General features: G+C 38.9%; 2 protein-coding genes across 2 annotated transcripts; one reads left to right on the forward strand and one right to left on the reverse strand.

Moving 5' to 3' along the window:
• Window positions 1-410: 410 nt before the first annotated feature.
• Window positions 411-10,617, forward strand: LOC131776318 (neural cell adhesion molecule 1-like). Its single transcript, XM_059092482.2, has 10 exons — window positions 411-636; window positions 2,218-2,499; window positions 3,244-3,537; window positions 4,185-4,469; window positions 4,661-4,951; window positions 5,646-5,975; window positions 7,187-7,567; window positions 8,080-8,308; window positions 8,810-9,090; window positions 9,771-10,617. Exons 1-10 carry the CDS (start codon window positions 549-551, stop codon window positions 9,977-9,979), a joined length of 2,670 nt encoding a protein of 889 aa, XP_058948465.2. The 5' UTR covers window positions 411-548; the 3' UTR covers window positions 9,980-10,617.
• Window positions 10,618-10,994: 377 nt separating this feature from the next.
• LOC131776319 (neural cell adhesion molecule 2-like) lies at window positions 10,995-22,891 on the reverse strand. Its single transcript, XM_059092483.2, has 10 exons — window positions 22,668-22,891; window positions 19,809-20,078; window positions 18,932-19,201; window positions 18,239-18,538; window positions 16,635-16,777; window positions 16,096-16,240; window positions 15,322-15,588; window positions 14,315-14,584; window positions 12,708-13,010; window positions 10,995-12,495 (listed from the first exon to the last, which is right to left on the reverse strand). Exons 1-10 carry the CDS (start codon window positions 22,723-22,725, stop codon window positions 12,419-12,421), a joined length of 2,103 nt encoding a protein of 700 aa, XP_058948466.2. The 5' UTR covers window positions 22,726-22,891; the 3' UTR covers window positions 10,995-12,418.
• Between the last annotated feature and the right edge of the window lie 705 nt (window positions 22,892-23,596).

The following is a 23,596-nucleotide window of genomic DNA, read 5'->3' on the forward strand; positions in this document are numbered from 1 at the left end:
AACGTAACTGCACGGGTGTGAAGAAGGTAAGGTTTGGGTTTCTCGGAATTGTTGATTCTCATGCATCATTATAATATATAACTATTATATAACTGTCTCACGCGACTTATTTTAAATTCTCAATTAGACGTGATGGCCAGAGTCGAATTTTATCAAAAATCTATTATCCGTACCAGACGTGCATTCATTATTTGATATATTAGTCACTTGGCACGGCGTTTTCTATATTCAATCTCGATTGTTCGGTCTATTCTTTGTGGGTAAACCATTTTCTTTAAAAAAGCAGGTTGATTCCCTTGCTATTGAAATTCAAGCCAATTGAATGCACTCTTGAGTCCCTTGAGTGACAAGGCGGAATCCAGCGAATACAAAGGTTGTCTTTGATTGAAACATCGAGTCTGCTGATTTGAATATTCAGATCAAATCTTGAGTATGATTAACATGGCGTGGACGGCAAGATGACTACCCGGGCGCGGACAGATTGGATTTTGTGTGGGTCTGATTTTCTTCAATGACAGAAGCGTTTTGGAAAGCTTTTGCGCCTAGCAATGGGAGGTTCTCGACAAGGAAGGTTTCACCCTTTCATTTTTCTCGGTGTGATGGCATTTTTACTCCTTCAGAAACCGCCTGTCACGGGTAAGTTGTGGGCGATTGCAAATTTGACGACACGAAGTCACGCTAACTTTGCAGACTTATTTCATCAAACACTGATAAAACGGGAATTTACAAAATAATACAATGCTCCCAAGTCGATTGCAATACAGAAGCTTTCGTTGTGTGGCAGAGAAGTGCTGAAACCAAGAAAGTTTCAGCACACATGTTGTGGTTTACAGTGTGGGAAAATTTAATAACACTATCCGCATTTCACCTTACTTAGACTCAGAAACGTCCAACAAATCTGAGAAAAGGTCCTTTAATAGCTTTATTTAGGACTATTTTGCTACTTTGCAGAGAACTGTTGTTTAATTGCAAAGTTTACCGCTGCGATACCACCGTCAGTATTTTCGGTCATTGACAAAAGATTATGCTCGCTGTACATAAATTTAGCATGTTTTGTAAACTGGAACGTCGGCTTAAAATGATATGGTAGCGAATTGGTTGACCACTTTTACCCCAAGATAAATGCAACATTTAAAAAAACAACCAAAAGACTTCTTTAGAACATACACTGATGTCTAGGCTTTTGACTCCTCAAGCACAAGTTTGTTTTTCCCAGACATATTAGACCAGATGTTATTAATACTATTTTGCATATTCGTAACTGAAGATTTGGTCTTGCAGTCCTGGGTTGTCGTTAACGCAACGTGTTGCAGTCAACAGGTCATAGTGAAGACTGACTTTGCTGGTTTTCCTCGAGCAACTTTTGAACAATAAACGTTGTAAAAAAGAACTATATACAGAAGGTTGATTAACTAAGCGTTGGTCGTTTAACGAAACTAGGACAGGGTCCATTACTTCTATTTGCATCTTTGCCTTTGATCGTTTTTTTTTTTTTTTTTTTTCAATAAAATAGAAATGATTGTTTTTTCGACCGTACTGCTTAACCCGAAAAAACTTTCCTTCTAAGTTCCGATAACATCGTGCAAGTTTATGAAACATTTTTAGGTGAAGATCACTAGTACAAATTTGCGCATGTTTTAACAAAATGCTAATTTGGGTTCTTTCCACAAAAGTTAATTCTCATTTAATTACCCTATTCGTTAATCCAGTGAAGCTTAACGCCTGAAGAACATTAGAATATTCAGTTTCATGATGATTCCTTTGAACTTTTATGAATTGAATTCAGCCTGCTTGCCGTTTTTTTGTCGACAGGTAGATAAGAAGAACATAATTATATTAGTCAAGTCATGTAACTTGATTTTTCCTTTAGTTTCCAATGTTACCTCACCAAAAAGTGTAACTTCAACCTCTGCTGCGTAAAATTCATCATAATTATATGAAAAAATTCAACTGATTGCCTGAACTGAATTCGCAAAAGCCTTCCTTTAACGCATTATCTTTAAGACTGACCAGCGTCTAATTTCTCCTTACAATATCACCCCTGAATCACGCATCAAGGTCACGAGAAGGGAGAAAATGATCACCAACTTGAGAAGCTTTTGATTATTAAAAAAATTCTCGTTGTCAGCACCTGTCAGCACGTAGAGAACAGTATGGATAATATGCATACTGATGTTGGTTGAAAAGACTGTCTAATGTGCATCATTTACTTCTCAGATGCTGCAATCGACATGTTGCCAAATGGCATCACCACAGTTGGTAAAACATTTCGAGTGGTGTGCACAGTTATTGGGGAGAGTTTTGTTGGGTGGGAAGATGTTAATGGTCAGCGGGTCACTAAAGTTCCAGAACCGGACGAACTACCTGAGGAGAAATACTACAGGCTAATTCAAGGAAACAGTCACACACTTGTGATCCAAAACGTTGCTGTAGCGGACGGAGGGAACTACACCTGTCGTGGAGACAAAACTGTCAAGGAGTTTACTCTATACGTCGAATGTAGGTGTTTTTGATGCTCAGTTTTTACAGAAGTACATTCCTTACTCGTTACGTAAATTTTTTAGAGCGTTTTTCGATGGAGTGTTGTAAAACCAAACCAAAGTCATCACAACAACCAACGAGAAGAAAGGAAAAAACCTTAAGTTGCCAATGAGAACTTAAAGTTAAAACAGCTAACCAGCGCGCGACCAGGTCGTGATTGGTTTTAGTTTTGCATCTGATTGGTTGAAAGAGTGGCGCGCGTTTTCTCGACCAATCACAGAGCGAAATAAAGCAAAATCAAATCAACCCCAGTTTAAATTCGATACTTAGCAGAAAATTGCTTGAACTTTGCCTAGCCTAACCTTAATTTCAATTGTTAAGAGACACCTTTATCGAATACACAGACCTTCCAAACAGAGCAAGATCTGGATACGAGATAAAGGACAGTCTTTGTGATCTCTGAAATGGGGAGTGGGATTTTGAGAGCCAAGTAAACGATTGATTTATTCGTCCCTTTATTAGCTCAAGATCGATTTGATTCTTACTGACTAACATTCCACTCTTACGACAGCTTCTGCATCTGATTCAAACCTGCTCTATCGTTCAATGACATACACTGTATTCGACGGTAACATTGACTTGTATTGGGTGGGAAAAAGTTAATTTGTAATTTTTTCTAGTATAACTCCCTTTTCAACTTTCTTGATGTCATCTATTCTTACCCTAATCCACTATTTTCTTTCGTTTCCCTTCTCTGTTCAGTTTTCGTCACACAGTTTCCCTCGGATCAAAGTCTCTTCGTTGGAAAGGCAGGAATCATTCAATGTTCCGCCAATGGCTATCCTAAACCAACTTTCAAATGGTACAAAAAGAGAAGGTTGATTAACTTATCCGATCCTCGCTTCACTCGTCTGTCCAACGGCTCTCTTCTGATTGATCCAGTTCACGAACTGGACACAGATGAGTACATCTGCCGCATTGAACAGCTGGGGGCAGGTACAGACCAAGGAACAAATCTACGAGAGGAGCAGAAAGTCATCAAGGTCATTGTCAACGGTACGTTTCGTCTAGAAAAGGGAAGCTGACTTGCTTGTCTATTGTGAAATGTCAGGATTAGCTTCTTTGCGTAAACTTCAGTAAAAGGCCAGGAATTAAAAGAAAAAAAACTGTGAAATAGAAATATGGGTTAATTAATGGAGTAGTTTTCAAGTGACTGTCGTAAAACCGAAAAAAAAAGAAGAGATCACAACAGTCAATCGTAACTAAGGTTAGCGTTATCAGTAGCCAATGAGGACTCAAAAGAAAAAGAGGCGCACTACGAAAAGCGGGAAAACCCGGGCGACCGAGTCATGCGTTTAATTTGTTTAGAGTATGGTGTGTGTTTTCTTGACCAATCATAGACCAAAGTAAAGCTAAAAGAAAGCAGTCCCAGATTACTTTCGCCATGCAATTGAAAATTATTCTAATTAGCAGACCCTTTAATTTGTTGCCAGTAATTGAAATAGTATGCCCGTTACTTCTCTGATTCCCCAGTTTCCAGTTCATTACTGAAGGCAATTTGGTTATCCTTTGTTGTGGTGCCTTCATGATGCTTTTTTATTAGTTGGAAATCTCTTACTTTCAATTTATTTTGAGGGTTTTCACCACTGATGACTGCTTTGCACTTAAACATCTCACTTAAAATAATTTCTTTTCTCCTACAGGTCCGCCACGCATCAATCTCGACAAGTCCTCGCCCTCTAATCTGTATTCGTTCATTGGTAACCCTTCCCCAGTGACAATAAAGTGCCTATGGTGGGGACGTCCAATTCCTGATATCCGCATAACAAAGGGTAATAAAGAGTTACCGAGTGAAGAGGTACAATCTAATCCACCACGATTGGAGGCTACTGTAACTGTGAAAAATGATGAGGATTTTACAACCTACACATGTCACGCGACCAATGTGTACGGCTCAGCGTCTTATGACGTCGCCATCAATAAAGCCGGTAAGTGATGTTGTCCAAAGGGATGGGAGGGTCAGGTTGGTTTGTCAATTTAAGTTCCCTTCACGATAACTGTGTGAGAGTTTGAAAGTCTCATACCCAGTATGCAGTGAAGTGCTTTTTTGTTTGTTTTGTTTTGTTTGTTTTCTTTTCCCTCGTTTGTTTGTTTTAACTCAATTTTAAATTTATGCTAGGAAAACCCAGTCCTCCGACAAACATCACGTTCGTTACCACATGTGATCACTTAACAGTGGCCTGGACAGAGCCGGAGTCTGATGGAGGTTTGCCACTGACGCATTACACCATAGAGCTAAAGGATGCCGGGAACTCGCTCGATGTCGTGTATATCGGTGTACAAACTACAAGGTTTACCTTCACAAACCGCGAGGGCGTGAAACCGAGGACACTATACAACGTCGCATTACAGGCTTTTAACCAACTTAATGACGGAAATAAAGGAGAGAACGATGTCGTGTCTGCTTACTGTGAGTGATATGGTGACATCTTCTTTTAAATCAAAACATGGAGCTACGCTTGTGTTTGATGTTAAGCCTAAATTTTGCAAATTTCGTTCCTAAAATCTGTTTTTATCTTCGCTATTCGTTAATAGTTCTCGACCGCTCATAGAGGATTTAAATGGGGTTAACCGATAGCCGCAAAATGGCAAAAAAGTTTAGCCTTTAACCGTAAAAATTGAAAAATGCTTACAGTTAGTCGTAAAAAGTATTAACCGTAAACAGTTTTGTTTAATCGCAGCAGAAAAAAAATTAACTGTTAGCCGTAAAATAGCCAAAATTTTGAACGATAGCCGAGAGAGCCATCAATCCATGGAAGCCCTCTTTTGAGTTTATTATTACCTCTCAGTTTGGTGGTATTCTCTCTGACCGAAATAATTTTTTGAAGTCTCATTCGAGATGATGGTTTTTTTAGTACCTCTCATAAAAATATTGATCAACATGTAGAGAGGTAGTAGTCCTTTCGAAACGAGCCTGTAGAACAGGCGCCATTTTGTGAGCGGGTTCGGAGAAAGGTCTTCTCGAAAAAGAATATGAAAATTAACTAGAGATAAGGAACGACTGAGAAAACGAAAGAGTTGAGTTGTCAGAAGTCCCTTACTTTAAGCGAGACCACGCTGAAACACTGAGCGCATTGACCATTTTTCTCTTCTGTCACCACCAGGCCCTCCGAGCGGTTCCTTTAACATCACGAACACAGAGACGTGGTTAAACTCCACAAGTTTCATACTGAAATGGACTCGCCCACCCCTGGACGGGGGTGATCCTATTCTGATTTACGACATTGAGTATAGCAAGGCTGACGCCGATGGAAAGTTTGTCCACTGGAATTCACGGAAGGGTATTGGTGCGCAAGAGTACAACGTGACAGGATTACAGGGAGGGTCTAGGTACGAGTTTAGGGTATTCGTGTCTAACATCGCTGGAAGGAAAAGAGAGCCCGCGAGGAAGGAATTTAATGTATACAGCGGTGTAGGAGGAGGACCCTCCCCAGGTAAAAACACATAAGGTTTGATCATAGTAAGTGCAGTTATAAGCTATTCATTTACAAGCCGACTGTATTGCGCAAAGGGCTTTCCTTGGCGATGACATTACGAAAATTAAGGTGGCTCTGAATAGCCCTATGGCTGATACAAGTTATCAACGGTTTACAGATAGGAAGGAAGGCTTGAAAAAATGATGATGGGTGGGGGGGGGATAAAGTTTTCAAGTTGTGTGACCTTTCCTGTTTTAAGTTTCAACACAAACAATTTTGTTCTACATAATCTCTTGTGTTTCTTTTCTACGTTTGGTAAAAATTTTGGAACATCAGGCTAAGAAATTTTCCTGGGGGCTACTCGCAGTTAATATGCATCTGTCATAATCGTGTCTTTTTCCAGTTCCTGCTCATAGATGTTGTATTAGTATGTTTACAAAGCAAGACTTTTAGACTTAATCCTGACGTACCTAGCAACACCAGGTTTTTCCAGCGCAATAAAACTCTCACCCACAATCAACTCTTTTTTGTCTAAGAAATGCTGAATACGAGTTATCTATGCTACAACCGCGCGTTAATTATTTTGAACGAAGTTTTAGCCATAGCGGGGCTTTTCTAGGACATCACATACAGATAGAAATGAAACAATTAAACTCCCGAAGTGAATTATAAAGATAAAAATATTAAGGAAACACATCTACCAAACTGATACCGTCTGACTCTTTAATAAAATATTCATACACGGCATCCCTGTAAGGCATGTTAACTTGTAAAACAAGTTGTTAGCTTTGCGTAGTTAGTTTGTTTTATCCTTTCAAATAAGTGTTCGTTTTTACCTGAATGGAAACACCGTGTAAAAATTAAGTTTAACTATTATTACGAATACTGGAACTAATAGCTACCTTTAGTTTAGACTAGAACAGTGGATAGCGTCGAAGGCGCGCTCCGATTGGCTATTCCAATTCCGAATATCCTTTGCTACGAGCAACTCGTGCGGGATTTGCGCCCGAAAATATTGTAATCGTTGCAGAATTGAATAAGTTAAAATCATCTTTTTGTGCTATATTATCTAACTGTTTTAGCATATTCTAAAACAACTTTTCACCTCAGTGTCGGCGGCTAGTAGTGGATATTTACCTCGCTGGTTAGCGGCTTAGTAAATATTAACGGCTAGCCACCTCCACTTCCGTACATAGATGTTAATTATATATCGCTTTCCCTCCTCAAAGGTACAGGAACAGGAATACTACCCACTCAGCCAGTCCTAGTATACGACATCTCAGTCAACTGCACGTCATCTTACATGCAAGTCGACTTTGCCCTGAAATCTACTTATCTTGATGTCGAGACTTTCCGCTTTGAAAACAAATCCTGCGGTCCTCTCACCGTCAGCTCTACGCGTGTTTCCTTGAGAACACCGCTGGACGCCTGCGGGACCTCAAGTCGGCAGAGCGAGGAATCCATAACTTATTTCAACAAAGTCGTAGCACAAACCAAAGATCAGAAAACTGTGTACGTCGTTGAATTTCCGTTCTCTTGTACATACAACAGACAAGATACAATCGGAACACCAAGTTTTCAACCAAGAAAAAAGATCACCTTTTTTGAAGGTAAATTTTGCTATAAATTCGGGATCGGTGTGAGTATCTGAGCCATCCCTTAAAACAAACAACATTCAACTGATATCAAGGTAGGGTTAATGTTGGGTTAGAGGAGGGGTTGGTGCGCAGTTTCTCATATACTGACATGGATCCTAAATTTCTTTGTACTTTTGAGCCAAAGTGTGATCATGACGGAAATAGAAAATGTTATTTAGAGATAAACATCCCTTGGCGAAAGCTACTGTAACACTTAAATTCTGTAAACAAAAGAACGAAATTTCTCCTAAAATAAGAGTACAAATGTTTCAGGCGTAGTACTTTATCGTCATGATAATAATTTGTTCGTTCGCGCTCACCCACATATCACTACCACACACTTTTGATCACGCCTGTGTATCACGCACTCTCACTTAATCATCAATTTTGGAGTTGAACGTAAGCCCTTTTTGGAAGCAAAACGTCAGCAAAACAAAAGAGGCCAATATAGAATTTAAGAGGTTATTTCCTCTATCTTCTTTTAGAGGGGTATGGTAACTTCTCATTTGAGATGGGTCTGTACCGAAGTGCCGAGTACTTGAAACCGTATGATGTATCAGAATACCCGGTGAACATCGACCCATTCGGTCAGTTGTACTGCCAAGCAAAATTGGACACCTCGGACCCAGATCTCATCCTCCGTGCTGACATGTGCGTGGCCACACCCAGTATGGACCCATCGCACAGCGTACAGTACAAGTTTATCGACAACGGGCGAGTATTTTGTTAAATAGCATAGACGCAAGTGAAATATCGTTTGAAATTTTACTACACGTCTCGTTTAAGCATCATTGTCCTTTGTCATCAGCCACTTTTTTCTTGTTTACATAAGAGTATTCCTTTGAACCAAGAGCTGTTGCAGTAGTTCAAAATCATCTGGTCCTCATTTTAAAAGCTAGGCTTGCGGTAAAATTGTCTATTATGATATATAGTGGGTATACAGAAGGACTATGCGGACATCAGTACATTAACTACATCTTCAAACGTTGGAAGTAAGTAAGAAAGGTGATTGTGAGTGGGGGCTTCCGTCCCCCCTAATTAATTCTCCGAATTGTTAGCAAGACACTTTTTTTTGCGAAAATTTTTAGGCTGCGTAATTATCTTTTTTTTTCTCTCACTCGACAGAGTAGGGCTATTGAAGAAAAAAAAGTAAATAAAATCAAACCGTTCCAGGACCATGCTTTTAATCCACACTATTGTTTTTGTCCTTTCCAGTTGCCCTATTGATAACGGGACGGATTACACCCACACTTTGACAGACACGCAGCGCTTTCAGCTTGTACCGTTTCGTTGGATCGCAAATTACACTGTGGTTTATCTTCACTGTAATGTCATCGTCTGTCACAAGGAAGGAAATTCACGCTGCAGCAAAGGATGTCAGTCATCAGACCTTCGGCGCAAGAGGAGCACTGGGGACGAAGAAGAACACCGCATCACCCTCGGTCCTGTCATGCTCCGCAAACCTCTTCAACCACAGTCCTATAGGACGTTTGAAGGTAATTTTGCACTCAAATTCTCCACACTGTTCTCTTTGCGTTTCCAAAGGTACCGACAAGGAGAATTTGTCTGACAGTCGCGAGCATTTTAAATTGGTGATCATTTCCATTATCCTCGTGATCTTTGCATTTGATTTAAGGGTGATACTGTAAGAAGAAAGTAGCAGTCAGTCTCCGTTTGGGGTAAAATGGATAATACTTGTTTTTATTTCCGCATTGTTTGCCCCTAACTTACTACTGGTAAAACATTGATTACGAGATTCACGAAATTGTTGAAAGGGATATGTTTACTGAGGCTTGTGGAGATCCACCCATTTACGGAAAGAGTGGAGCATTAGGCTGCCGGAGTGTGTGGTCCTCTCTCAGCTTATCCAGCCTGTCCCAGGTATTCAGTTAGTAAAACGAAGCGCGATAGTATACGGTGCAGGAGTGAAAAAGGGAGGCTTGGGTTGGTTTGCGTTCTCCACGCGACCCGACCCGGCCCAGACTTCCCTCGTTTAAGTTTTGCCGACTGAAAGCCTGGAACAGGCTAAGCCTACTGCATTGACATGGTTGTGGTGCAAAATGGTCGGAGTAATCAGTTTATGAAAATGGTCTAGGATTCGAGCATAGATTCCTTCACTTCACAATCCTCTCTTTAAAGCGTTCGTCCAATAACACTTTCTTTATCTGGTCTGCAGATCCTGTACGTCAATCAACTAATGTTCACAGCCTTCCTTTATGGGTAATAATTCTTGTTATTTGTGGGACAGTGGTCGGAGTTGGTTTGGTACTCATCGGCAGTGTACAGCTCTACTGCTTTGTGGCAGCAAAATCTCAAAATGGGGCAGCCGCTATCGGAGAGAGTCATTCAGAAGAGATAGAACTTTTCTGCTCCGAAAATGTTTAGGTTGTCTTCTGTCTCAATTTTTTTATTATAATATAGGCATAGAGGGGTAGGAAGATTTAGGGTAAAAAGGAATTTCAGGAAACTACAAGAGTGCGAAAGTAGAGAAAATAGTAAAGTAACTCGGGTTTGATGAAAACTTCATCGACCTGCTTTGTATACTACCTCCTGGGAAGGCGCAATTACGTTTCCTCGGAAAGGCGTGGGGCACAGTCTGTGATAACTAGATTGCAAAAATAAAGGCCATGTTACAATGCGCACCGCAATCCAAGAAAAGGAGATCGAGGTACGCCTCAGGTAAATAACAGACTCGAGAGAGGGGTCCTTTCAAAGGGCTTCTGGACTCGGTCCCCACCTGAAGACTAAATGGCATAAAACAAGAAGAAAACCTGTCTAAAACAGAAGTGAAGGGTTGTGTTCGTTAAATATTTTAAGGTATCTCTGCAGCTCTGTATGCGCTTTTGCGTGCTTATATATTCTGCTTTCGTTCGTAGGATGGTCATGTTAGGCGAGCAAATTAAGCCTGGTTAACAGAACATTTGAATACATGCTAGTTCTATTTCCGTACGTTTCTATCCAGTAAACTAAGTTTTTCGTTAGAAAACAATTGTGCAAATTTCAATAAATGGAACTTACTCTTATTTCTCCTCGAGAATAACTTTTCTTGTGAAACTTCGCCAGCCTCTACTTTCCTGATTATAGGGAAGAGGTACACTATTTCTGTGCGAACAATCTAGTTCCTAGGTATTCTCTAGGAAATAAGAGAGATTCTGGAAACGATATGGCTGTGGAAGGCGGTTGGAGAGCATATTAAACCTCGCAGAGGAGAGAGAAACATGAAACCAAAACGCCAAATCCCAGGGAGCTTAGAGAGATACTAAAAACTTCTGGAAAGGATATACTTTCGCCCCCGCCTTACGAAGCTACTCACAGTATCCTCAAAAATTCTTATTCAACCAGGTAATGAAATCAAGCCACCAGATCCATCAGATGCTAAGGCGACGCATGATACCCAAAGTTCATAAAGCGAAATTTTTTATTTTATTATATTCTTCCTCTAACATGGAGTTTAATTACGAACAGCATTGTATTTTATACATGATATTTGTCAGTTTTACTCCTGTTGGATAAAAAGAGAGTTTGTAGGCGGCAGTTTTACGGCGTTTCTTGGTTTGTCGCGCGTCTTAGCGTAACATTAATGTGTTGCGTGACAAATATTACAAAGACGCCTACTGAAGCACGTATCGAGTAAAAATTGTCCAAATAGAGAGGAAAAAAGAGAGGGTTCACAACTTTTTCTTGTAGAAATCAGAAAACTATAAGAATTTAAAAAAAGATTACAAAAACAAGCAAATAAAACTACAAACCCTAACCAATCTATTACCACTACTTTTACTCCGTAAACATCAACAAATTAATATAACTATATTTTCATCAATAATACCTAAATTTACCAAATAGAATCCATAAATTTCATCTAATTTAAGTATTTGCTGAAAACCTGGGGAGCTTAATACTGAAATGCAAAGCCCTCTGTTAAAACAAATCTAATTCTTCTTTACAAACCATTTCATCATCGATCAAAAACATACAGTATCATCACCAAACTTTCACGTGAATTTAACTGCTTTTTCCCTTCATACCTTGTGTAAATATAAAAGATATTTGAGCTCGTGAGACAAAGAAAATGCCTCGTGTTCAAGAAGGAAAAACCCTTTGAGCGCGATTTGGAGCATAATGCAGGCGGTCAATAGACAAACGCGTTGCGTGACTCACGCTTCGTTAACTGTGTTCGGCTTAAAAATTACGATGTACTTAATCATCACAACCAGGCAAACGTTTCAAAAACCTCTATTAAAACTCCAGGGTAAGAAACTTGGCTAAAAATTAAGAACACGTATTATCACGAAAAAACCATACGACATGAGCCGCGATTACACTTTCACTCCAAAAACCTTACGTTACTGCAAAGGCCCAAGTATTGTAACACAACTAAATCCCAAGCAGAATTAGACAGCTATCATCCAGTCAGTAAACAACAACTGTCCTTCCCACGTTCACAGACTAAGCTCCCTAGCAAGCCAATGACTAGGTTGATAATGTAAATATGTCACAACATAGAGCGGCCAATTTAAATTATATACTCAGTTGATTAACCTAATCAGTCTTGTGACACCCCCACCGACGCACCTCCGCAGTTTCTTTAGAAACTTGCCCCCTCCATTCAATGACTGGGTTGCCTGGCAACTCAAGGACCAGAGAAAGATAAGTCCGAGCTCGGAATCGCACTCTTATCTTGTGAACCAAGAAAACCGGGTGCCATTACGATAGCTGATGTATAAATCACTACAATCGATTATTAACAAACGTACTACAAAATTTATATTGTCTTCTTGAGGAACGTTTCTTGCGTTGAACTATCACTCGTCGGCACTATAAATGTCAGAGCAGAAGATACATCCCTCCCAGACAGATTGTAAGAAACGCTCTGGGCACGAGGCTTGATTGTGAAGATGTCTCTAAAAAAGACAACAGTAGGGGAAAGTCAAAAAACTTGCACATTCAATCCTTACTTCCTTGGTGGTACTTGGATATCTACCATCTCATATCCAACGCGCGCTTGTGGAATAATTGTTAAAAGGTTGACGGTAAGAACCAATCAAAACGCGCGTAATGGCGCGCAAAACAGCTTATCATACAAATTAACACAGTTAACTGAGTTACATCTTACCTTCAGGATAGTTTGTGTTGTAATACTTTATCACCTTCTCGCTTTCGCCCCCTTTATTGATGGCAACCAGGACAAATTTGTAAGTCTCTTGGTTATCCATTTGACTGATTTTCGCCTCTTCTTTCTCGGTTTCTATCGTTTTCCAAGGTCCATCGCTTCCCTTCCTCTCAACACGGTACTCTAGTTTATATTTAATGTTACTGTCGCCTCCGTCGTCCTCAGGCCGCCGCCATTTTAATGTGAATTCGTCCTCCTCCAGAAGACCGCCCTTGGGCGAGTAGATGATTGGTCGACCCGGGGCACCTAAAGAATAGAGACAAAATGGCGGCGTTTTAAAACTGCGGTCGCACTACAGGGAAGAGAGGAGATCTCTTCTCGTAAGGTAAGGGTATTTTTTTTAATGTAATTAATTTCTAGGCGATGTGACTGTCATTGTTAGCCTTAAACAAGTGTTTAAATGAGAAAATGAAAAACTACCCCTTTGCCCAAGCCAAGAGCTGATCGAGTCAGTTTTGATCATCAGAATAAAATTTCACTATGTCCACGTTGACGTCGATGACATTAACCTCACAGACATTTTTATATTCCGTCAAGAAGTCTGTAATGACCAAATTCATCTTTAATGGTTTTCTCAAGTGCTTCTCTAACCTCGTTACTCGAGTGAATGCCCAAAACCAAAGGAAATATACAAGACAAACGCAAGCACCAAGCAGTTGACCAAAACGATTTCGGTAAACAGAACATTTTTTGAGCGACAAAGGTCATGTGACCAAGAAAGGCGGGGAAAACAAAAACAGGGAACCCAGCTAACAAAGTCAATAATTGACTTTACAAGAGCAGGACTCCAAGACCACTTATTTACCAAGCCTGATGAGCTGGACTTAGATCTTGACACTATGTATTAACTACAACAGCACTCGCGCATGCTCTAATTGACCTTGACCGAGTTGACCCAGCTGGGCACGTGGGCTAGCCAAAGTTTTTATTAAAAGAAAAGTTGACCCCGCTTGGACGGTGACACTACCGTGAAAAAAGGGTGACCCAGCTAAGGTCTTGCTTGTGATTAATATTGTCTATTATGTTGTACTTGAAGCTGGTGCTCCTGGGGTTAGGTGGCTCTAACTCCTTTTCCCATGAGGGGAACTCTTTGTTTTAGTTCATTGTTACATGATGTGACAGATTCTTACTTCACAGCTTTGACGAGCAGACAAAACCTTTTTGTGGGAGGTCAAAGAGCTACAGAGCAAATCCTTTTTATCATTGGTACTTCTGTTTATTATGTGACACAAGGTGTTGCTGACTTCCGGTCCATGAATGAAACTGTTTATGGTTTATGTAAAATGTATATGATGCCAACTTTTAAGTTTACAAAAGTGTGGATGAAACCCTAGTGTGTAATCATGCATATGAGAACTTTATGAATGTCATATTCTTATTAATCGTGCATGCAAGCTAATTTCAATTTTTAACCACAAGTGTGACTAAATGTCAACAGAACATTATGGAGAACATGCATATTGATGTTGGGGTGTAAAGGATTGACCAGAAGCAGCAAAATTTTGTAGGTTGTAGGTTTGTAGAGGTAACAATGATTGAATTTTACTTACAGAACTGGGTAGTCTTTGTTTCCACGACACTCGTGTCTCCCCATTCTGCCTTGTTGGTAGCCCTCACTTTGATACTGTAACGAGTGTTCCGTTCCAGGTTTTTAATCGTGTATGTTGTCGAATCACCATCAACGTTACGCGTCGTGGTTTCGTAATTCAAAACATATTTGTTGATAGGCATGCCACCATTTTCACTGGGCGCTTTCCAAGTAAGTTTGATACTATTGCAGGTGGGAACTGGTTTCAGACCTTGAACCTGACTTGGCTTTTCTGAAAAGCAAGACAAAAAGTTCTGATAAAGTTATTTTTACCAAACACCGCCTCCTTTTGTCTAGTGACTAGCATCCGATTTCTATTTACTCTTTACACCCTAACATCAGTATGCAAATTCTCCATACTACTCCCTGGACATTTCCTAAGGTTCTGACAAGGAGAATTTGTTCAACAATCAAGGGCTTCTTTGGTTGGTGATCATTTCCTTTATTCTCATGACCTTAATGTTTGATTCAGCAGTAATGTTGTGAGGAGAAATTGGCTGCTAGTCACTCTTAGGGGTTTAAGGGTTAACAGTATCACCACTAGCACTGCATTGAACATTAAAGTCACAAGTATGAAAGAAATGACCAACAAATATAGAGCCTTAGGATTGTTAAACAAATTCTCCTTGGCCACACTACAAGAAAGTAGAAAGAACAGTAAGAGGAAATTGTATACTGATATTAGGATATGTTGGGTCAAGATCTAATAAGCAATTCACCCTTCATGCTGCTACAGAATTTCATCAAAAAAGTGGCTTATTCATAACAAAATTAACAAACTAGCTTGTTTCAAAAGGACTTTCCAAAATAACCTTCAGGGTGTGCAAGCTACTTTTGTAATTTTCAGAGAAGTGACTCAGGTATACTGTCAGGAAATCCCTCTACAACAAGGTACAAATAAGTCATAAAGCCACACATTGCATACTACACTAGCAAATCTCCTCAGTGACATTAAACAAAATTTCATACTTGCTGTTTCCATTGTCACAGTTCTATTTGTCCATCCAAACTTATTACGTGCATAACACTTGTAGTCACCAAAGTACTTGATTGCATCTGTTATAACCTCGATCTCTGCTGTTCCAGTAGCATTGGACTTCAGCTTTCCATCAAAAGTCATGACAACCCAAGGTGTAGGATATCCCCCATATTTGCAGCGTACATATGTTGGATCACTGTTCCCCACGTAAGAGAACACAGGGTTGATTGAAGCCTTCTCATCAAAAATAGGTTTAGCTACAAGGATATATTATACATCAGTAACAGCAAGCCTGAGTGAAATCCAAATTAGTTTGTGATTACCCAAGTGATAAGCATGAGTACTCTGATGGGCACCCTCTCCCAATTATGCACCCACCCCTAAAGTCCTAATGTCGAACAAGCACCCCCCCCTCCTCCCTCACTTTCTTAAATGGCAGCAACACAAGGAAAACCTGTTTCTATTGCCACATCATTCAAAACTTTTTAAGAATCAGCTACAGTCGAATCAGTACTGATTAGTAGCTTTTAACTAGGCATTCTATTTTAATAAACCACCCCTCCAATTGGCCAAAATTTTAATGTATATGCTGCTTTAAGTTTGTGCAGAAAAGTTAGCTGAAACAGAACAAAACACAAAATCCATGTAAAAGAGTGTCAATCAAAAATTTTCATTGCAAACAGTAGCCGAGCCTTGAAGTTGCACAAATGAGTGTACTAGAATTTAACTATCATAAGCAAGTCTTGTATCGTGTAGCAACTCACATTCAACATTTATTGTTTTGTTCAGTCTTTTAACAATTAGATTTCCATCTTGGTCTTCAGCACTGTTCCATGCTTCACATGTGTAGACTCCACCATCCTCCACCTGAATACTTCTGAACTCAATAATACTTTGACCACGAGTTTGCTACACAAACAAGAAATACACAACCTTCTTGAAACTTTTCTGAACCTTTTAAACCCTAGGAGTGACCAGCATCTACTTTCTCCAAGCAGTAAAATTGCTGAATCATTCATTACGATCATGAAAATAAAGGAAATGATTACCATCTTAACAAGTTTTGATTATTAAACAAATTCTCCTTGTCAATACCAAAGGAAATATATTGTGAAGAGTATGAAGAATATGAATACTAATGTTTTTGGTTTGGTTCAATTGAAGGATAAAATCTATCACTGATCTTATGCAATCTACCCATAATCACACAACCTTTTTCTTAATGTAATGTACCATCACCCTAACCAAAGGTGATCTAATGTAAGCCGGAGATGACTCGTTTGGTAACCAATAATATCCTCACCTGTCCACGAGGGTCTTTCTCGCCATTCCTGGTCCATCTCACATCTGGAGTGGGAGTTCCTGTGGCTTTACAAATTAATTTGTAATAACCACTCATCTTTACATCCTCTGTACCACCATAGGTCGGACTAATGTTGGGTTCAGCTAAAAATAGGAAAATCAAAAATTTGTCAGTTAACTGACATCTGTAAAACGGAAATCCAATTATAATTTAATGTAGATATACCAAAGTCCACAACCTTGAACTCTGTTAATTTAAACAATCAACTAAATTGAACAGAGTCCAACTCCCCTGGATTTGACCCCCATTTTTCATATACTAACAGCTACCTCAAACTTGTATTTTAGTGTTAACAACTGAGCCACCGTAAAGGGTAAAAAAGCTGACATTTCAAGCATTAGCCCTTCATCAGAGCGATTCGATTTCAATTTTCCAATCACTCTGACCAAGGGCTAACACTCGAAACATCAGCTTTTTACCCTTTACGGTGGCTAATTTACCTTTTCAACTCAGTTGTTAACACTAAATTACCTGCTATACTCTCCCACCAATGCTGCATCACAGTTTCTTGAGAAACTTACCCCTTTACCTCAAACTTAGGTTACTTGAACTCCCTCTTGATTTTAACTAATTTTACTTTCCCTTGGCTCAAATTTACTCTGGTAATTTAATTTAGAACATAAATTTCAAAGTGTCAAAGCACAGCTGATCACCACTGAAACAAACATGATAACAATCATGAAATTGTAGTACATTGGGCAAAATTTCCAGACTAAACATTCTAAGAAAAAATTTTTTGAATAACAAACAAATGTACAAAATGACTATTGATTGTGCAAGAATGGTACAAACATGATTCCTTTATTAATCACTAACAATAAAAGTGACATTCAGCACCAATTTCAATAATTCAGACCCATGCAAACTCAAACCATTTTAAGTTTCCCTTAGAAGTTTGAGTTAGCAGGGTTTTACAATACAACAACCCTAGAAAAGTGATTGTTTAGATTGTTGGTTTTTTCTAAGTCTCCTCATACAACCAAAATACCTTTCTGGTTGCAATTTAGACAGAGCCATAAACACAAAGCCAACTAAAAGAAGTCAATTCACGAACAAAAACTCCATTTGCTTAATGAATGTATTTTCTTGAGAAGTTTACCAGTAGCCTTTATTTGATGTACTAGTCCCAAAGTGGGCATGAGTGATTCATTTATTAAATGATCCACAGGAAAGAAAAAATTAACATGAAAAGATAGGAAAATACTGAAGAGCCAGTATTTCCAGAGTATGGGAAAACTCAACAAGATCTTATACAAGCAAAGGAGATTCTACTGTGTAAAATCTAAGGTAAGAAAGGGAAAAAATGCATATGTATCTGCCATACTCGGCATGCAAAGAAGTGGTAATATATCCGAAAAAGATAGAGAGCTGGTTAAGGATGAGGAATGCCAAAACATCGCCAACAATAAACTAAATTACTCAAGATCCCAACTTCATGACATAAGTGCTTTATCCATGGTACTAGCTCAAATTCCAATTTTCTTCCTGTGAACTTGCCACTCTGGTTAATTATTACGATTTGCTGTAAATTTACTAAGCCTTACCATAAACTTCAACCACTTCAACAAAAGCTTCTGCTCGTCCAACCTGCTCTTGAGTTTCCTCTATCTCAATGTAGGCCTCACACCTATATTTGCCTTTTTCAAAAGCACTGTCAACTTTTGTGAATGTCAGATTACCATCTTGAATTTTGATGTTTCCAAATTCACTCAACTCAACATTTTTGGGGGAGAACCACTTATACTTGGGAAGAGGGTAGCCTGTGGCCTCGCATAGGAAGGTGACAGGGTATCCCTGTGTTAAGTACCTCTTTGTTTGAGTGAATGGCTTGATCTTTGGAAGTTCTGGAAGACAAAAAAAGAACATAAGTTGCTTTATTTTTAAACTTAGACAACTTTACCCCCAAGCAAACCACTCATGGAACACAAAAAGACGTGAGACCTCTTCCCCCTGCCTTTCACAAGGAGAAGCGGAGGAAAACACGGGTCTATAACTGATGTAGATACAACTGGTTGAATGGTATTCCATGAAGCTAAGAACATCACAAAAGTTGAGCAAAAGAAGATTGATGATTTTCAATTTAGCGAATACTGTTCATTAAGTGGCTCTGCTTGCATTATCCATGAGGAAGTGAGCTCTCCAATACTGCCCTCATTGTAACAAAATGCATCATACTTTTAACATCATCCTAAACACTAAGGCATCTATGAAAAGTTGTTATGTGTCAGGTTACATACCTACTGCATACACCTCAATTTCCACATCATCCTCAGTGCCGTCTTGCTCAATAGCACAGGTATAATTCCCCCCGTCTGATTTTTCCACTTTACTTATTTTTAATGAGCCATCATCTTCAATTGAGTAGCGAGAGTTTACATTTGGACCAACTCTTTTTGAGCCTTTCTTCCAGGTAAAGATTGGTGTGGGGAAGCCAGTAACGCCAAGTCTTATGGTGCCTTCTTTATCTATTTGGATGTGCTGCACAGGGACAACACCTGATGTGTCAACTGAAATAAACAGCGAAATTTTTGGTCAATTTTGCGCTGTTCTTTATTTAAGAGAAGACACAGAAAGCATTGTTAGTTGCAGTCAGTTTCATTGAGTCTCTTCACGTCCAGTTGTTTTCTAGGTTGCCTATAGTTGTTGACTTGTTAGATAATCCTCTACACATTACCATCAGTATGAATATCTCCATACCATTCTCTATACATTCCCTATGATGCTGACAAGGAGAATTTGTTTCACAATCAAGAGCTGCTCTTAATCATTTCTTCTAATCCTGTGACCTGAATGTTTGATTCAGGGGTATAATATTGTACAGAGAAATTAGATGCTGGTCACTCTCAGAGGTCAAAATGCTTACAGGAATCAGTTCTGGCCATGACCCTAAACAAACTATCAAAGGTCTGTACCTGAAAAGAGTTATGAGGGTAAAAGATGGCTTCAAGAGGGTTTTATTAAAGGACTTATAGAGAATTTATAAAAAACTACTGCAGCAGTTTAAAACTTGGAAGGTTTCTGTCCAAAATCCACAATATAGGCAGCAAATATTTGCTGCTTGGGCAGAAACTACACTGGCAACATTGGTTATAAGCAAAGTAATGTGTAACTTACATTCAACATGCACTTTCAAAGATTTTGAATTTGTGGTTCCTTTACATGTATAAGTTCCCCCATAGGAGACCTTGACATCTGTGAGTTTGAGCTTGTGGTTATTTCCAGTAGTTTCCACAAAAATTTTTTCACTGGATGATGTGGGTACTTTTTTACCAGCTGGATCAAACCATCCTATAAATCTCTCACCATCTTTCACAGTACAAGTAACACTGTTTGTCTTTCCAGGCGAGGGTGTAATGAGTGTTTTTGAAAGAGTTACAGTAGCCACTATAAAAAAAAAAGGTAAAAAAAAAGAAGGAAAGGTAAATAAGTACTTCAAAACAATCCATTTCGCTTGATATGACTTTCAAACATTGCTATGTAAATATCAAATTTGGTAGTCTGGGCCTACATCTAATTTACCAATATATCTTGCAAACAGGCAAGGAGAATAGACAACCTCATTGGTAAGAGGGTGCTATATTGATCAAACACCAAATTCCCCAATCCAATTTGCAAGGAAATGTATGACAGTCAGTAAGGAGAAATACTCCTGTTATCTTGGGGCCCTAAGTGAATAGGGTGCACAGAGAGGAAAGAGGTATTTAAAACTAGGAACTCAGTTTCAAAAATATAAATTGTGACCCATTTCCTCCATGATCCAAGTGCTAAAAACAACTTCACACAGACAAAAGTTAAAAGTTAGGATGAAGAACATAAAAAATTTGAAAACGCGTGCACTAAACCACGTAAAGATATGTCTAGTTACACTATGCACTGGATGACAAGCTTTGACCTTGGAGAAAAAGAGAACATGCAAACAGTTTCCTCTATGCTTGTTTATCATACTTCACATGTGATGAAAAACAGCTGAGATAAAAGATTGATGGCTTCACGAATACCATACAATTTAGTTAAATTAAAACAATTTTTTTAACTTAACGAACAACAACTCAATTAAAGATTCACTCCGTTTCTTCAAGGCATTGCCTCTCTAAGGAGTCTCTAACTAACGTCAGTAGGCAAGCTGTCTTTATTAAACGTAGAGTGGACTGAATCACAACATTACAAACAAGAAGCCTCTTTCAAAATGTTTGTTACGTGATCCTTATCAGAGATGAAACGTGCAAAATCGCAGAGCTTTCCAAAAGGTCTCGTCATATCAGCTTAATTGACGTACACTGCCGTAAAACAGAACACGTATCAAGGGAGCTTAAAACATTTACAAATCCAGAGCCGATTGATTTGGCTCAATCCTGTCATAAATTATTCAACGAGGGAAATCGAGGGAAATTATGAACTGTCCTTTTTAAGAGAGATATGAAAACTGGTAATTATTTCTATAGGTACTGACTTTATAATTCACTGTCAGTTAAGCTAAACGTTAAAATTTTTTATCCAACTATCTCAGGATTTAAAAAAACCGGCAGATCTTTCGCGCACAGGACGGCATTCAAGCTCTGCTTGTAACAATAGATTTTGAGTGAAACAAAACAACTTCGAATCTCTCAAGTCACGTTCGATTCAAGCTAAAAGCCCACAGAGTAAATATTTAACCGAAATGCTTTCTTTTCAATAGAACGTAAACATACAGAGACGAAAAGAACTCAATTGGAAGATGGAAGCTTTTGAGAATGTAAACTTGTGGTTTATCGTAAAAATAACATGAAATAATTTGATGCTAAAGTAAGGTCTTGCTCGGTGAGTTGGTTAATTAGGGGTATTTCGTAGTAGGTGACATAAAAAGAGTAACACGTCACTCGGAAAATAGACTTCCTACATTTGTTACCTCTGAATATTTAGAATAATTTTTAGCTCAAAGGAAACCCTTTTCGTGAGTTTGATTATTTATGGATTTCTCTAAGTAGTTCATATCGGGCGCGTGATTCAGTTATGGAAGACATTTATGTTTACTCTTAACAATACGACGAAAGGAATACCCGTTACGCTCCCAAAAATCTTCCATTTGCCTACCAAAAAGAAGGAAGAACCACTTATGAGTAGAGACCTCTATTCTGAATGTATTATTAACACTCCTGAAAATAAATAAAAGCTCTAACAAGGAATGTTGATGTTTGGTGAGAAATACTTGTAGCATGATAACACATCTCTCGTACGGCATCGGTCAAGGACGAAACGAGGTTAATGAAGATAAAGCTGACAGAAAATAGAAAAGGATCCTACAGAGTACATTGAAAATTTGAAACGAAAGAACAACGCAACTCTAGACTGACCACACTACATTGTGACATAACACGTTCTCGCTTTCAGCTTTCAACGTTTCTTCAACAATGTGACTTGAAGTCTAATTTTGAACTCTTCGTGTATATCACACTGCAATCGACCAGATTTCTACTTCGCTAGTAAAATTTTAAATTTCTTGGCTCAGAGTTCTTTAAAATTAGAAAATACTAAACGACAGATCGTAGGTGACTGAAGGAAGAGTAGACGAGGAAGTGAAAGCACTGAATCTGTTCCTTCCAAAAAAAGCCACGCCGCTTGAAACTGAACATGGGGCGTTCACAAAAGCTATTTTGAGGTAGCGACGGATAAACCGTACTGTCTCTGCTCAAAGTTTCTTCTCTGCATGCCCGCAGCAAAAATTGAAGCCCTAAAAGTGAAAAATGAATGGGCCACGCGCGTCGAGATGCCTGAGAACAACACAAGAGATCTCCATTCGAATAAGCAACGTTTATCTCAACTGTCGCCCTATGACATGTACCTATGTGGCTGAACAAATTTCTCTCGTTTAGCCCCAAAAACATTTAAATAGAGTCTACTGGGCTAACTTTGAAAAAATATCCGAAGAGTTTAATAATTGCGCCAACAGAATATGACAATATCTCAGTATTCAAAATTATCAATGAACGTACTCACTTGATAGACCGCAAAAGGACGCCATACCGGCGAACAGAAGAGCACACGCTCGCAACATCTGAAATTTTCCAACAATAAAGAACAGAAAAACTTCTCCAAGATAAAACTCAGAATAACTGTGCGAACCCCACGGCTGCAAGTGTTACTGTGGCTAATTCGAGTAACTATGAAAGAAGGCGTCAACTCTTTGGAATGACGGCGTTCTCCGTTGTAACATAATGCCTGAACGTGAGGCTTAAGTTTCGTTGACTATGTGAAAACAAAAAGATGACAGAGTAGTTTCCTGTTTCAATCGAGAATGATGTTAGTGTCAACTGTCAGCTTGATTAGATGAACATATCGCTGTATCTACGTCAAATCTGATAGAAGTGTTTTTGACGCAATCGCCGCAAAATTTGAAGTATGAAATAACCACATTTTCACTGCTAAAAGTATATTAATTATTTTTAAGCAGTGTAATGGCCTTTGTATGCTTTTCAAAAGTCTTTTGATGTCGACTTTAAACATTTAACCAAATGGGAGCAAACATGTCAAAATTAATTGTTAAATATTGTTTTCGCCGGATTTGCCAGGTTTGAAGGTCAGTCTGGATCAATCATACTACATGTGATGTGGTATTTCGAACATCTCAAAATAAAGATATTTGTTCCTGTTTACACCCCAGGTGTAAGGAAATGAGAATTTGATAAGTTAGTGAGGACAAAAAAGAGAAGGTTACATTCTTTGACTAAGCGTTGTAACTGCGGGGCAAAAGAGATCTGCCATGGAATTTTCTAGGCGTTAACCTATTGTTCCTGGAAATTACATAAACAATAAATTTAATTCATACGATGTTACTATTTTTGTGCGGGCTAAATCTTCATTATCTTGAAGTTAATGGATCTGAAGGTGCGAAGAAGAACAAAGAAAGCTGGTCACAGCGGAGCAAT

Source organism: Pocillopora verrucosa, chromosome 6 (assembly GCF_036669915.1).
Source record: "Pocillopora verrucosa isolate sample1 chromosome 6, ASM3666991v2, whole genome shotgun sequence".
NCBI lineage: Eukaryota > Metazoa > Cnidaria > Anthozoa > Scleractinia > Pocilloporidae > Pocillopora > Pocillopora verrucosa.

Bases quoted from the DNA above. Each gene is read 5' to 3' on its own strand.
- LOC131776318 (XM_059092482.2), top strand. From the start codon at position 549: ATGGGAGGTTCTCGACAAGGAAGGTTTCACCCTTTCATTTTTCTCGGT. The intron at 5,976-7,186 runs GTAAAAACACAT...CCCTCCTCAAAG, and splicing joins AGGAGGAGGACCCTCCCCAG to GTACAGGAACAGGAATACTA. The intron at 8,309-8,809 runs GCGAGTATTTTG...TGTCCTTTCCAG, and splicing joins TACAAGTTTATCGACAACGG to TTGCCCTATTGATAACGGGA.
- LOC131776319 (XM_059092483.2), bottom strand. From the start codon at position 22,725: ATGTTGCGAGCGTGTGCTCTTCTGTTCGCCGGTATGGCGTCCTTTTGC. The intron at 15,589-16,095 runs GTGAGTTGCTAC...ATATCCTTGTAG, and splicing joins CAAAACAATAAATGTTGAAT to CTAAACCTATTTTTGATGAG. The intron at 12,496-12,707 runs GTAAGATGTAAC...TGTCTTTTTTAG, and splicing joins CAACACAAACTATCCTGAAG to AGACATCTTCACAATCAAGC.